This window comes from Purpureocillium lilacinum, assembly GCF_023168085.1.
Source record: "Purpureocillium lilacinum CBS 284.36 DNA, scaffold_1, whole genome shotgun sequence".
In the NCBI taxonomy this organism is placed as follows: Eukaryota; Fungi; Ascomycota; class Sordariomycetes; order Hypocreales; family Ophiocordycipitaceae; genus Purpureocillium; species Purpureocillium lilacinum.
The window spans coordinates 1,114,105-1,127,450 of record NW_027072111.1 but is presented as its reverse complement, the minus strand read 5'-3'; the positions used below and the strand labels follow the sequence as shown (position 1 = coordinate 1,127,450).

Genomic DNA, 13,346 nt, shown 5'->3' with positions numbered 1-13,346 from the left:
TCCAATGTAAGGACCTCCGGATATGACTTGAATTATGCCAGTGACTCCGGTTGAGCGAACCAGTACGAGGTGACCCTGTCGTCCTAATCCAACTGCATGCAGTTCCAGGACCTCTCACACTATCAAGCTTGTTGGTAAGAGGCCCCATGGACGTTGGACCCAGGTAAAGGTCACGCTTGAACTTCGTTGTGTGCAGTTGTATATATCTTGCCGTATCGCCGACCGAGAAGTGTAATGTTCTGGCGTAGGTATGATATGAAATCTCTTGGCGTTATGCTAGCGCTGGTGAGATTGCCAACGAGAGCCTCGTCGGCTTACGAGAGGGCACGAAGCACCGGATGCACGGAAACATTAGGGTTGGTTCGTGGTTGTGTAGCAAGAACTGACCGCCCGGGCGATGCTTGATAGGCCAGCGAGTCCTATCGAGGCTCTCCTTTGCAGTGATGGAGAACGGGTATATAAGTGCTCGTGCGCTGGTCAGTCGCTGCTGGTGCTGCCAGGGCGTGTTGTCTTTGCTTGTGTGGGACCCAGGCAGGCCTGCACGATCACACACATAGATGACGGTACGTTCTCAAAAAGCAGCGACTGTGGATCTGGCTGTCCTGAAGGCACAGCCCCGAGGCGCTTGCTATGCGTTGATCAACGCCAGCGAACCTCTCACGGATGGGATTGGCCTTCATGCGGTAACCAGCCGTCTGCAATCGCCTGGCTTCGTTTAGTGGCTCCATGTCGTGATTCCGGCCGCGTCGGGCCGTGAGAATGTCCATGAATTACGTGTACGGTAAACGGGTGCCGCCTTAATATTTGTATTGCTGCAAAAAATGCTAGCAACAGACGGCACCGGTCGATGCTGCACAGCGCCGTGGTGCTGATTGATGTTGTTGATTTTGCTACGGAAAATAAATACACCCCCGTGCCTGCCGCAGAGTCGGACCGTGTCGCACATAGAGCAAGCTTCATATTGCATAACATCTGCACTGAGAATATTTGCCCGCGGAAGCCGATGCTATAATCCGTGTGTTAAGGTCGAGCGCCTGCACGCGTTGTGCTTTGACTTCGGTCGAGGTCAAAGCTCAAACACTGGTTGCATATATTTGCACACCAGCTTCAATTACAGGGACTTTGCACCACAAAGCAAATATTTCCTTTGTGTATAAAGAGCAGCGCACTGTCGTGCGCTTGCAGATAGCTCTTCAAGATAATTCTCATCAATTACACGATGCCAACTGTGATCCCTGTGGAGCCAATTGTCTGACAGACCGCCCGCGCTTACTTTAGCGACATGGGACCCGGGCCTGGATGACCCCTCTTCTCTCTCTTCCGATTAATAACGCACTTGGCGCACCAGCGTCCGCTTTCATCGCCGCCACCGTAACACACAGCGACTCCAGGGCTGCAAGTATACTGTATGACTCTACAGACATCTAGGCAAAAGAAGCCTAGATCAATGAGCCGCAAGCGGAGGTGCACACCAAGTGCAGTACTTCTTCGACAGCGAGCGTCCCGCGGCCCACTCGCCTCTATGGGGCAGCCTCCGGCCGAGTGGCTGCTGTGCTGTTCTATCCACCCCCCTCGAATTCGACGACTTGTACATCTTTTGCACGATACTGCCTCTATTCCTCGTCACGCCCCTCTTGCTTCAAACAGCACGGAACTCGGCCTTGGCGTCTGGACGGATGATCTCGAGTCGCTTCCTGAGGCGGTAGGCAACGGCACGCGCGCGAGCTTTTTCGGGCTGAGTAAAGGCAAAAGAGCCGCCGAAAGGGCCGGCGGGCGTGCTGTTCCTGGCCGTGCCGATGCAGACATTGGTGGTATTGCCGACCGTGCCAGTACAGGTCATGCCCTGCGGCATCTGGACTTTGACTTGGAAATCGGTGTTCGTGGCCATGGAGAGCCCAGCTACAATGCCTGGGACGTTTTGCGTGATCCGAGCGGTCTGAAAGGCGCTGGCGTCTCTGCCGCCGGAGGAGGGGTCGATTTTGGCCGTTAGAGGGCCGGCGCCGTCCTGGTTGATCTATGACATGTCCGGTCAGTATGCCGGAGGCAGTGCCGATACCCTTGCCATGGTAGTGCGGCTGTCATACCTGGCGATAGGTAACGGTCACCTCGCCGCTGTCACTGCAGGTAGGCAGGCCTTGTGCCTGTCCCTTGCCCGCCGTGGCAGCGACCATATTCTCGACAGGCCTGTTTGACTTGGTGCCCGAGCTGCCCCCAGTGCCACCGCCGAGCAGGCCGCCCAAGAGGCCGCCAAGTTGGCGTTTGCCCCCTCGGCTCCTGCGCTGTTGGATGCCCTTGAGGCCAGGGAGGCTATCCTCTTGGCCGACGGACGAGGCAGGGCCATTGTTTGTCGGCGCAGCGGAACCCTCCATGACGGCGTTGACCACCTTGGCAGGATCGACGGGTCCGTTGCCCTGCGTGCGGCCGAGTGGGCTGGCTTGTCCTCTGTCGATCTCGCTGTTCCGGATGATGGAGGTGTCAGCCTAGGCTCCGCACCTGTTTGTGGAACAGTTCCGGCGGGTACCATCGGCGACTATTCTGTTGATTTGGTGCGGCGCTCCTCTCATGAGTGGGCAACTTGCGATGTAACATACGTGCCGAGAACTGAGGAAGACTCACTACTAAGCCCAGGCATTACAACGCCATTGGCACCCGTGATGGAGGTGACGACGCCATGCGCCAAGACGCAGGCGGCGAGAGCTACGTAAACGAAAGCGTACCGCATTTTTACGGGTATAAAGCCACCAGTGCTGCAGCGACAAGAGATTAGGGAGCCCTGCAAGAGAGAAGCGATGGAAGCAAATGGACTGCACTCTGAGAGATGGAGCGGGAGATGAGGCGGGAGATGGAGAGAGCTGAGAAACCTGAGGTTGGGCGAGCCGATGGTAGCCAGCGAGCATCTGGCAATTTTATAGACGATCTAAAACGCATGGGCTCTTCGAGTTTCAGTCGTCTTTCCCAATGTGCGTGCCCTCTTGGGTGAGGAAGGGGCATGCTCGGGACTGCCATGGAGCAGCCATGGGGCGTGCCAGAATGTTCAGGCCCATGGTGAGGGCAGAAACGAGATGCCCACGAGTCGCTCGTTTCACATCGATCCTTCCGTCCACAGTCACTGGGCGATGGTTGCACGCAGGTTTGCTGATAGGGCCCGGTCACGCGCAAGCAAGATAGACAGAGCAGGGCAGCGCCGAGAGTAGTTTCAAACAGAGTGATACCTGGCCTGAAACATGGACGATCGAGGGTTGGGGGATGCGAAACTATAGAAAGAATAATGTTGCAACGTGTGAAACGAGTGCGAGGAGGGAGGGAGAAGGAAAATGGGAAAGGGAAAATGACAGTACCATGTCCGACATACCATACGGAGCAGAGACATTCTCGAAATTTTCGGGCACGCCATGCGGAGGAACCACAACCGATGGCTTTTTCCGTGCCTCTGCCCTGCCTAGGCATCGTGGCTGAGAGCGTTAGGCCGGGGAAGCGGGAGCAAGCATGGGCAATGTTTAGTAGCATCTTCGCCTCACGGCAGTCTGCCCATCGCAAAATGGGGAATGATGCCAGGGTGCGACGGGCACTGATATCTAGGGGAACACGAAAGGTTTTGGAAGTGGTAGAGAAGGCCACTAGAGGCCCATTAGGTGTGGGAGAAGGTGGCAGCGGCATGCCGGTTTGTGGGGAAGGAGCGGTGGGCGTAGCGTGAGGTGTTATTGCTGAAACGGGAGAATGAGGTGATGATTCCAGTCATGAACGATTCAGTATATTCATCTTGACGCGACAAGCCAGCCTGAATCGTTTGGGCTTCGAGAAGATTCAAAAAATTTACTTGAGCAAGGCGAGAAAACAGTGCATCGAGATTTTGGCATGTGTCTCTGTCTATCGGGTCTTTAAAATTGTAATGGCTAGACTGTCTATATCGTCCAGGGCGCTTGACATGTCCAAGCCGAGTGTAGAGGCCTTGGCTCACAACTCATCCCCACGTCTTCAGGCGGGAGGAAGCGAGCGCTAGGAGCTGGCAACAGGCATTGGGAGGTGAGCTATAGACCCAACCATATCGACGCCACCACTAGTTCGGCCCCTGCCGACTCCGAGGGGTGATGTGGCTTGGGGGGAGGTCCGTGAGAAATGGCACCACCGTGCGCGTCCCCTGTGAGCACCCAGCAAATTGACTATCGTGTTACAAACTGTTATTTCACGGGTAATTCCCCCATTGGCGGTGCCTTGCCTAGAGCAACTCGGTTCACAAGACCCTTATCACTATTTTTGCGCCGTTCCTAGGATTTTGGGACAGGGACAAGGAGAGGTGCTGGTGATTCGTTGTGCGGAAACGATGGTTAGGCGACAACAACTAGGCCAGCTATGTATGTTTCACCGTGGCTGTAAATGCGCCATGAGTGTTTAAGCTGAAATGACTCACGATCGGTCCGACCTTGCTCTACCTTAAAGTTTAGTATGCACGGTACGGGTAGATCGTACGGTATTACAGGGGGGTCCGTTTTGACTGTCTGTTTTCCGATCAATAAAATCGGAGAGCAAAGGCTCTGTTTGGGCTGTTGGTGGGGCTGGTTTTTTTCCTCCGCCGAGGATGGAAGTGTCTGTACCCATGGACTCCCTCAAGTTTTTGGTCGGCAATTCGCCGGATATGACTTATGCCATCTTGGAAGCTCTTATGGCTGTTTGCAAGGCCAGCCCATGCCATCCTGAGTTTCTTTGGTCTCTCTTCGTCTGGCACGGCGCATTTCTAGCTGTTTTAAGTCTAGGGGCAATTGGCGAGGATACAAGAGGGGCTCAAACAGAAACCGACACGACCCCACTTTCAGCCAACATTGGACGCATTGTGATTGGACGCATTGTGAGTACGGGGCTCAGAGCAGTTTTCATCCTTCGTTATTTGAGATTCTGTCGAGTGTAGGGTGGTGATCCATCATGGTGGATGCTGAAGTGGACGCGTCGGTGGACAGGCGGTTTCCTACGCTGCAGCCACGGAAGGAGCTCAGCGCGCTGTCCATTTCGACTCTAGCGAAGCCGACCCGCAGCCCGGCGACGGCCCCGTCTCAATCGCCAACGCCGCCGACAAGCTCGTTGTCGCCCAGAACGAGGTCTATAGCGCCAAACTAACCGTGTTCAGGGCATTCTGCTCCTCATTCGACGACACAGCGAAGCAGTTCACTTCTGGACCCGCACTTCAATTCGCCCAGAAGTTTTCCAGCAGCTTCCTGCAGTACTGGACTGATGTACTCGCCGGCACGCACACCAACCTCCCTCCGACGAAGCCCTCCTACGCAGCTGCCGTCGGCGCCAGACGTGCAGCCCCAGCTGCTGCGGGGACCACCGCAGACCCTGTCAGCGCAGCTCCGCAGAATCAATGGCAACAACAGTTGCCCCCGCGTCGTCAGGGGCAACGCAAACCGCTGCCTCCACCGACGGACGACTTCCGGGTCTTCGCCCGCCTCCGCCCCGGCCATACCGCCGACATGTCTCGAAGTTTCGCCGTCCGGACCCACATCGCCGACAAGCTCGGCATCGCCCGGAGCCGCATCCCGGAAGCCCACCCTTGCAAAACCGGATGGGCCATCCGCGCCGCTGACGTGGCAACCAGGGATCTTCTGACTGAACGGCAGGCCGAGTGGGCTCCGGACATCTCCGCACAGATCGTTGAAAAGCGACAGGAATGGTACACGTATGCGGTCCAAGGCTGCCCACGCCGCTTCAATAACATCTTTGGCGAAGCCATCGACGACGAGAAGGCGATCCGAGACGAGGTCGCCACGCAAACCGGCCAAACCCCGGAGAGGGTGATAACTGCGAAGCAGGACTCGGATCAGCGCCCGACCCGGACCCTCATCATATCCTTTTCCAAGGAGGTCAAACACTACTGGCGCCTTTTCGACACGACGAGCTATGCGAGACTCATCGTCAAGACCAACCCGCCGAAGCAATGTGATAATTGCTGGGACTACCATTCACGCTACAGCTGCGGACGCCAGGCACGCTGCAAGAACTGCGGCAAGACTGGCCACGCCCAGGACACCTGTACAGCCACACAGCAATGCGCCAACTGCCACGGGCCGCACGCGGTTGACTTTCCCCAGTGCCCGGCTCGCCCCAAGAAGGTGAACGGAGCATTCCACAGCCTCAATAGGCCCGAGAAGAAACTTGTCCAAATCATGGGCAAACGACTGTTCAAGCAGTTTACAGCGAAACCAGCATCTCCACCGCGGGATCAGTCCACGAGCCTCGAATCCGACTCAGCGACAGCGAGTGACACTACCTCCCCGTCCAGCCGGAGCACACCGACGACAAGCGACGCAAGCACACCGGAGCCTACGATGCAAAATGTTGCACCACGCCCTAGCGAGACACCCGCTGCCTCCAACAGTCAAGCATCGCCGACTCCAAGCACTGAAAGCTCCTCCAACGGTAGGCAAAACACTGCAGCATCGGCCAGCCCCATCAAACCCACTTCAGCTACGCCCATGAACTCCGCCGTTTCGGTACTCCTTCGAGCGTCGTCGGCACGCAGCGACAGAAGTAATTCTCCGCCCGTGAGGCAGAGCATCGAGATGTCTGAAGAACCGAACGAGTACGTTGGGAATGGCCGAGCACCACCCGCAAGCCCCTCGCCCGCGAGATCCTCGCTGAGCCCAGCTCCCTCGGTCTCCACGCCCACGCCGTCGCTCTCCTCCACGTGCCTCCTCGGAACTCCGGCTCCTGAGATTCGCACCTCCAGCCCTCAGCCAACCACTTCACCAAAGAAGCGCCGCCTTGCCTCCCCAGACCCGCCTCTATGAATAGACGACCTAGGCGACAACATCGTGACCGGCGACCCTTCCGGGTGTTCCAAGCCAATGTCGGCAAGAATGGCCCCTCGCACGATTGCGCACTCGCCCTTGCTGACGCAGAACGATACGAGGTCATACTACTACAGGAGCCCTGGACGCAAGTCCGTGACTCCCGCTGCCTTACCAAGACACACCCGGCGTACGATACCTACTCACCGGTCAGCACCTGGGAAGACATCGACACCCGACCGCGCGTCATGACATATATTCGCAGGGGCTCCAGACTCTTGGCCGACCAGCAACGTCCCGCGCTCTCCCGAGACATTCTCTGGCTCGTGGTCAATGGCGTCACTCTGGTAAACGTATATCGGGAACCGAACGTGGACACCGCCCTCGAAGTCCTGTTCGCATGGCCGATCCCTAGCCAATGTATTATCGCAGGCGACTTCAATGCGAGACATCACACGTGGCAGATTGGCCCCTCCCACGGCCACGGCGGCATCATCGCAGAATGGGCCGCAGAAAACGATCTAGATCTCCTCAATCCGATTAACACACCCACGAACGCCCACGGCAATACCATAGACCTGGCCTTCTCGAATATTCTCCTAGCCGAGGCGACGGTGGAGGACCACCTTGCCACGAGCTCGGACCACTTTACCCTCAGCATCTCTCTCCCGGCTCTCAAGCCGGCAACGCTCCCGCCTGGAAAGATTCTTCTCGCGAGCGACGAGGAACTGAAGCGGTTCACGGAGCTGGTTGTATCAGGGGCCACAATTATTCCCCAGGCAGCAACGACGGCGGCAGATCTTGACCGGCTCGCGGATGCAATTATAGACCTCATACAATCCGCAGCTCGTGCGGCCGGCCGGCGATCTCAACGTAGACCACGGAAGGCCCCGTGGTGGAACGAGGAATGCGCAGCATCTGTCGCAGAGCTCCGCTGCGTCAGACGAGCATTCCCACTCGGCTTCAACCGCGACGTACAGCTCGCTCGCCGCGACCTGCGACGAGTGGTGCGACGCGCGAAGCGGGCATACTGGCGCGAACTAATTGATGGCGTGCGAAGCGACAAAGACGTTTTTAAGATCACGCGATGGCTGAAGCGACCCGGGGTGTTCCGCCCTCCCCCTCTACAGGTCGGCGAAACAATCATTGAAACTCAAATCGGCAAGGCCGAGGCCCTACGACACGCTACTCTCGAGCGCAGAACTGCAGACGACGACATCTCCGACCCCTGGACGCCGTCAGAAGACACCCTACCCATCCCCTTCTCGCCCAATGTCCCCATTTAGGAAGTCCAGGACGCTCTGCTGCGCACAGGCAACACGTCGCCAGGGTCGGACAACATCACGGTACGCCTGCTCCGAACGGCATGGCCCGCTCTACGCTGCCACATCCAACGCCTATATCAGGGGTGCCTGTCTCTTGGCTATCACCCTCTGAGGTTCAAGGAGGCCGAAGTGGTCATGATCGAAAAGCCAGGCAAGCGTGATCTTTCCAAGACACGGGCCTGGAGGCCAATATCACTGCTCTCATGTCTTGGCAAAGGACTGGAGAGGCTTATCGCTCGCCGCTTGGCTTGGGCCTCGATACGATACGGTATCCTGCATCCACAGCAGATTGGCGCCCTTCCAAAGAGGTCTGCCGTCGACCTAGTCGCCGCCCTCGTACATGACATCGAAACAGCTCTGGCCAATAGCCAAGTTGCCACGCTAGTCACAATGGATGTACAAGGGGCTTTTGACACCGTCATGCGCAACCGACTTATCCTCCGACTCCGGCAGCAAGGGTGGCCGACGCACCTCGTCAGATGGACCGGCTCCTTCATGCAAGACCGCTCGGCCGCAATCAGATTCCAAGACGTCAAAACGCCAGCGTCGCCTCTTCGGTGTGGCCTTGCTCAAGGCTCACCTGTATCCCCGATTCTCTTCGCTCTGTACATCGCCCCGATCTACCGCCTCGGGAACTCTGATGGTCGCTTCGGCTATGCAGATGACACAGCAATGCTGCGCACCGGGCGAACGCTTGAAGAAACGACTGCTCTCGCGTCCCGAGATATGGAAGAACTTCTCGCTTGGGGTACCGCCAACGGCGTCACCTTCGACCCGGACAAAACCGAGGTGATGCATTTCTCCCGGAAGAAAATCCCCTCCCGCCCATCCGTATTCCAAGGCGGCACCGAGATTATCCCCGGAGACGCAATGCGCTGGCTCGGGCTCTGGCTCGACCGCAAGCTCTCCTTCAAATTCCACGTGGACGAATGGTCCGCCAAGGCCAGGCGAGTGGCCAATCTCCTTAAAGGCATCGCAAACACCAAGCACGGCCCTCTTCCTCGCGCCGTCCGCAGAGCAGTCAAGGCATGCGTCGAACCGACCTTATTTTACGGCGCAGAAGCGTGGTATCCCGGAGAGACGGCGCCTAGCGTTGCGAACCCGAATCGCCTCGTGTCGACGCAAATAAAGCACCTCGTGCTACGTCTGGACAAAGTCCTGAGACACGCCATCCGAGCTGCCCTTCCCGTGTGGAAGACGACCCCGATCCCAGCCATGCACCGCGAAGCTGGCACGCCGCCTGCGACCATCGCACTCGCCGCTCAGCAGGTGCGTTTCTCGGCGCGCTTGAAGTCTCTCGACGGACGACATCCCCTTGTTAAACGCGCCTCGCGGAAAACCCCTCGGGCGCCGCACACTCGGAACCCCAGCTCGACCCGTCGTGCCAAGCCAACGTTCCAATCAAGGCTACAACGCGCCGACCAACTCCTCCCGAAATGCCATCGGCCGGCGCTCCTGCCGCGCCATTACTCCGACACAGAAGCCAGCCCTCTTCAGACTGCAAACAAAGCCGAAACCGCTGTTGACTTCCTCGAATGGCTTGGAAACGCCGCCGCAGCCACGCTCATCGTCTACTCCGACGGGTCGCAACTCCCAAACGGCGCCGTGGGATTCGGCTTTACAGTACACCGGGATAAGCAATCGCTAGTCCAAGGATCGGGCCGCTTAGGCCCATCCGAAGTCTTCGACGCTGAGGCAACCGGCGCCCTAGAAGGCCTTCGGGCCGCCCTCCGCCTGGGCGACACTCGAAGCGAAGTCGTGGTCTGTACCGACAATCTTGCCGTAGCCAGCTGTCTGCGAGGCAATCCAGCCGACTCGTCGCAGGACAAGTTCACTAGGTTCCAAGAACTGGCGAGCTCGCACGGAAACGTGCACGTCCGCTGGATACCAGGACACACCAACATACCGGGCAATGAGGAGGCTGACGGCCTTGCCAAGGCAGGCTGTTTGCAGCCCGAACCGCCAGGAGCCATGCCATCGCTGGCCCACCTGCGCCGACTTGCGAGGCAGCAATCGAGAGACGCCTTCAAAGCTTGGTGGTCGACCGAAGCTCCAGAGTCATACAAGCCTCTGAACCTCGAGGCGACCACAAGCTGCCCCCCGGAGCTGGCGCTCCCCAGAGCAACGCTCCACAGTCTCCTAGCGGCGAGATCTCGCCACGGAGACTTCGCCGACTACCACGAGCGATTCAAGCATGACGACGCGCGTCTTGACTGCTCATGCGGACGACGCAAAGCACCAGAGCACCCGTTCTACTGCAGGAAAGTACCGCCACGGCTCCGGATGAGGCTGACCCCCTCACCGGCCGAAGCGATACATCATGCAGTAGGCAAGGGCTTCAAAGCCTTCGTCGAGATGACGTCGGAGAGCTCCTTCTTCCAAAGGATCTGCCCGCGCCATTAGGCGAACAACCACTCCCTTTCTTCCTTTTTGTTTTGTTTGTATGTTTTTCAATTGCTGGTCACGGTCGAGCGTAGGGCGTGGCCTCGCCCTCCACTCGGCTGAGGCCCTCCACTCCGGTCGCGAGACACAGCCGGTGAGGAAAAGCCTTCCCAGGCCCATTAGTAAGATGGGCGACGACAGCGAGATATCGCCGCATGCAACTCTACATCCCGCGGACGGGTGCGAGGCTCCGACGAAAGAGCGCCTTGAGCCGATGAGATGCTAGATGGTGTTTGTTTTGAAATGAGGACGCGTTGGCGGAAACTGCGGGGCGGCCGAAATGAGCGCCGTTGGTGCCTGAGGCAGCCACAATTCAGTGACTGCTAACCTGGACCAACGGGCAGGACCTTGGCGAAGCACAGCGGTTTGGAGCTGATGTCAATTGTAGATAGACTCTCATCAGCCTAGCACGTCCTTTGCCCCGATAGGGGCTTTAGCTTAATAGCTTCCCGGACGTTAAATAATATCACATCACATCACATCACGACGCGTCGGTGGATGGGGGCTACCCCGCGACGACAAAACGACGCGTGGGGCGGCCCACGACCAACGCTCGCGATGCGGCGAGACAGTTTGAAGAGAAGGAGCTGGCGGTGAAGCGCGTGACTCGACAAGCGACACGGGCAGTTGCGAACGACAATGGAAACGGACAGACGATTGTCGTGAGGACAGCAGCAAGCAGCGGCGGCGATGGAAAAGCGATGCTCCAGCGCGTTCTGGAGCTGCTGGACGCGTCGCGCACCGAAATGAAAGAGATGAGACAAATCATCACGGAACAGTTCGAAACCATCAAGAAACAGCAAAATTTGATTGAAGAGCTTCAGAAGCAAGGAGAAGACACGAAACGCGAGGTTCATGATGCAAGAGAGGAACTGCGCGATGCCAAGGAGCAGTTGAAGCAGGCAGTCGAGCAACTTGAAGCAATCACGACACGCGTCGCGGAGTCCCCACAGCCATCGTACGCGGATGTTGCGCGCTCCCCTCCGTCCTCGCAACCAAGCAACATCAGGACCCTTTCAACTGGCAATACAACGCCGTCTAGCTTCACAGACACCTTCTACTGCACTATCGATACCTCGCGTGTGGGAGATGGCGAAAACGACCAGGTTACGGCTGGGGCCATTCGCAGCTTGGCCGAGGAGGAGATCAGGGCCGAGCAAGGCCAGCCCAACTGGCGCTGCCGGGCCGTGATCAAGGATTCTAAGAAACCCAACCGCGTCAAGATTGCTTGCCGAGACGAAGCAGAGCAGAACATGGTGAAACGCATTGTGGAAGCCAAGCTGCCACAAGGTGCCAGAGTGCTCAGAGACGAGCTCTACCCCGTCAAGGTCGACCATGTCAACCGAACAGCCGTCTTGGACGACTCGGGCGACATCCGGCTGGGGGCTGCAGAGGCAATTGGGAAGGAAAATGACACGCAGATCGCCAAGATTGCGTGGCTGAGCAAACGCGACGTCCCGAAGGCGTATGGCTCAATGGTGGTGTATCTATCCAAGGGGTCAGACGCCCAGAGGCTTCTTTCGGAGGGCTTCTTTTACGCCGGAGGAGAGTCGGGCTATACCGGAGTCTTCGAACGTCGCCCTCGTCCCGACCAGTGCTACAACTGCCAGCAGATCGGCCACAAAGCTTTCCAGTGCAACAGGAGCCAAACTTGCGGCAAGTGTGCAAAAGAGGGACCTCACCACAACGCTTGCAGTGAGACAATCTACAAGTGCGTGTTGTGTGGTGGACCCCACGAGTCATTCAGCCGAAACTGCAGGAAGCTTTACCCATCTCCAAATGAGTAACACGCTTCGAGTGATCCAGCACAATGTGGCAAAGCAAGGCCCGATTCAGGATAGTCTGATGAACGACAGTGAAATTGAGAATGCAGCGGTGCTGGCTATTCAGGAACCGCAAGCAAGGATAGTCAAGGGTCGCCTACTGACGACTCCAATGGGGCACAGCAAGTGGACGAAGATGGTGCCCCCCACGTACGCTAAGGGGAGATGGGCGATTCGAAGCATGTTGTGGGTCAGAAACGATTTGGATGCGGAGCAGGTGCCGGTCGAGTCTCCGGACATGACTGCGGCGCTGATGCGGCTGCCGGATCGCCTGGTCTTGATATTCTCTGTCTATGTACAGGGGAGTGAAGAGCAGGCGCTTCGGGAGTCGTGTGATACACTGCGGCGGGTTATCACCGACACCAGGCGGAATGCAGGTAGAGTCGTAGATGTGGTGATTGCGGGCGACTTCAACCGCCATGACCAGCTGTGGGGAGGAGAAGATGTTGTGCCAGAGCGATACGGGGAGGCAGATCGGATCATTGCGCTGATGAACGAGTTTGCACTCAGTAGCCTGCTGCAACGGGGCACGAAGACGTGGCACAGGGGTGTGCACGAGTCGACAATTGATCTGATACTGGTGTCGGAGGACTTGGCAGGCTCGGTCATCTCCTGCAAGACCCTGGCCTCGAACCACGGATCGGACCACGAAGTCATCGACACGGTATTTGACACATCAGTCCCGGAGCGAGAGATGCCCGAGCGGCTGCTCTTCAAGAACGCGTCCTGGAACGATATCAACAGGCGAGTAGCCGCGGCCCTAGGAAAGCACCCAATCGAAGGCACGGTTCAACACCAGACGGACAGGCTCATGTCGGTAGTGTTGGAGGCGATGCATGCCCTCACACCCAAGGCGAAATCATGCCCCCATGCGAAGCGTTGGTGGACACAAGATTTGACACAGCTGCGACAAATACACACGTATTGGAGGAACCGCGCGAGGGCGTCGAGACGCGGAGGACAGATCTCGGAGC

The 13,346-nt window shown here is 57.7% G+C and overlaps 1 protein-coding gene across 1 annotated transcript; it reads right to left on the bottom strand.

Annotated features, from left to right (window-relative positions):
* Positions 1-1,639: 1,639 nt before the first annotated feature.
* On the bottom strand, positions 1,640-2,369 carry PLICBS_000085 (uncharacterized protein; the record flags this gene model as incomplete). Its single annotated transcript, XM_065599519.1, has 2 exons — positions 1,640-2,014; positions 2,085-2,369. The coding sequence occupies 2 exons, from the start codon at positions 2,367-2,369 to the stop codon at positions 1,640-1,642; spliced, it is 660 nt and encodes a 219-aa protein (XP_065455591.1).
* Positions 2,370-13,346: the final 10,977 nt, after the last annotated feature.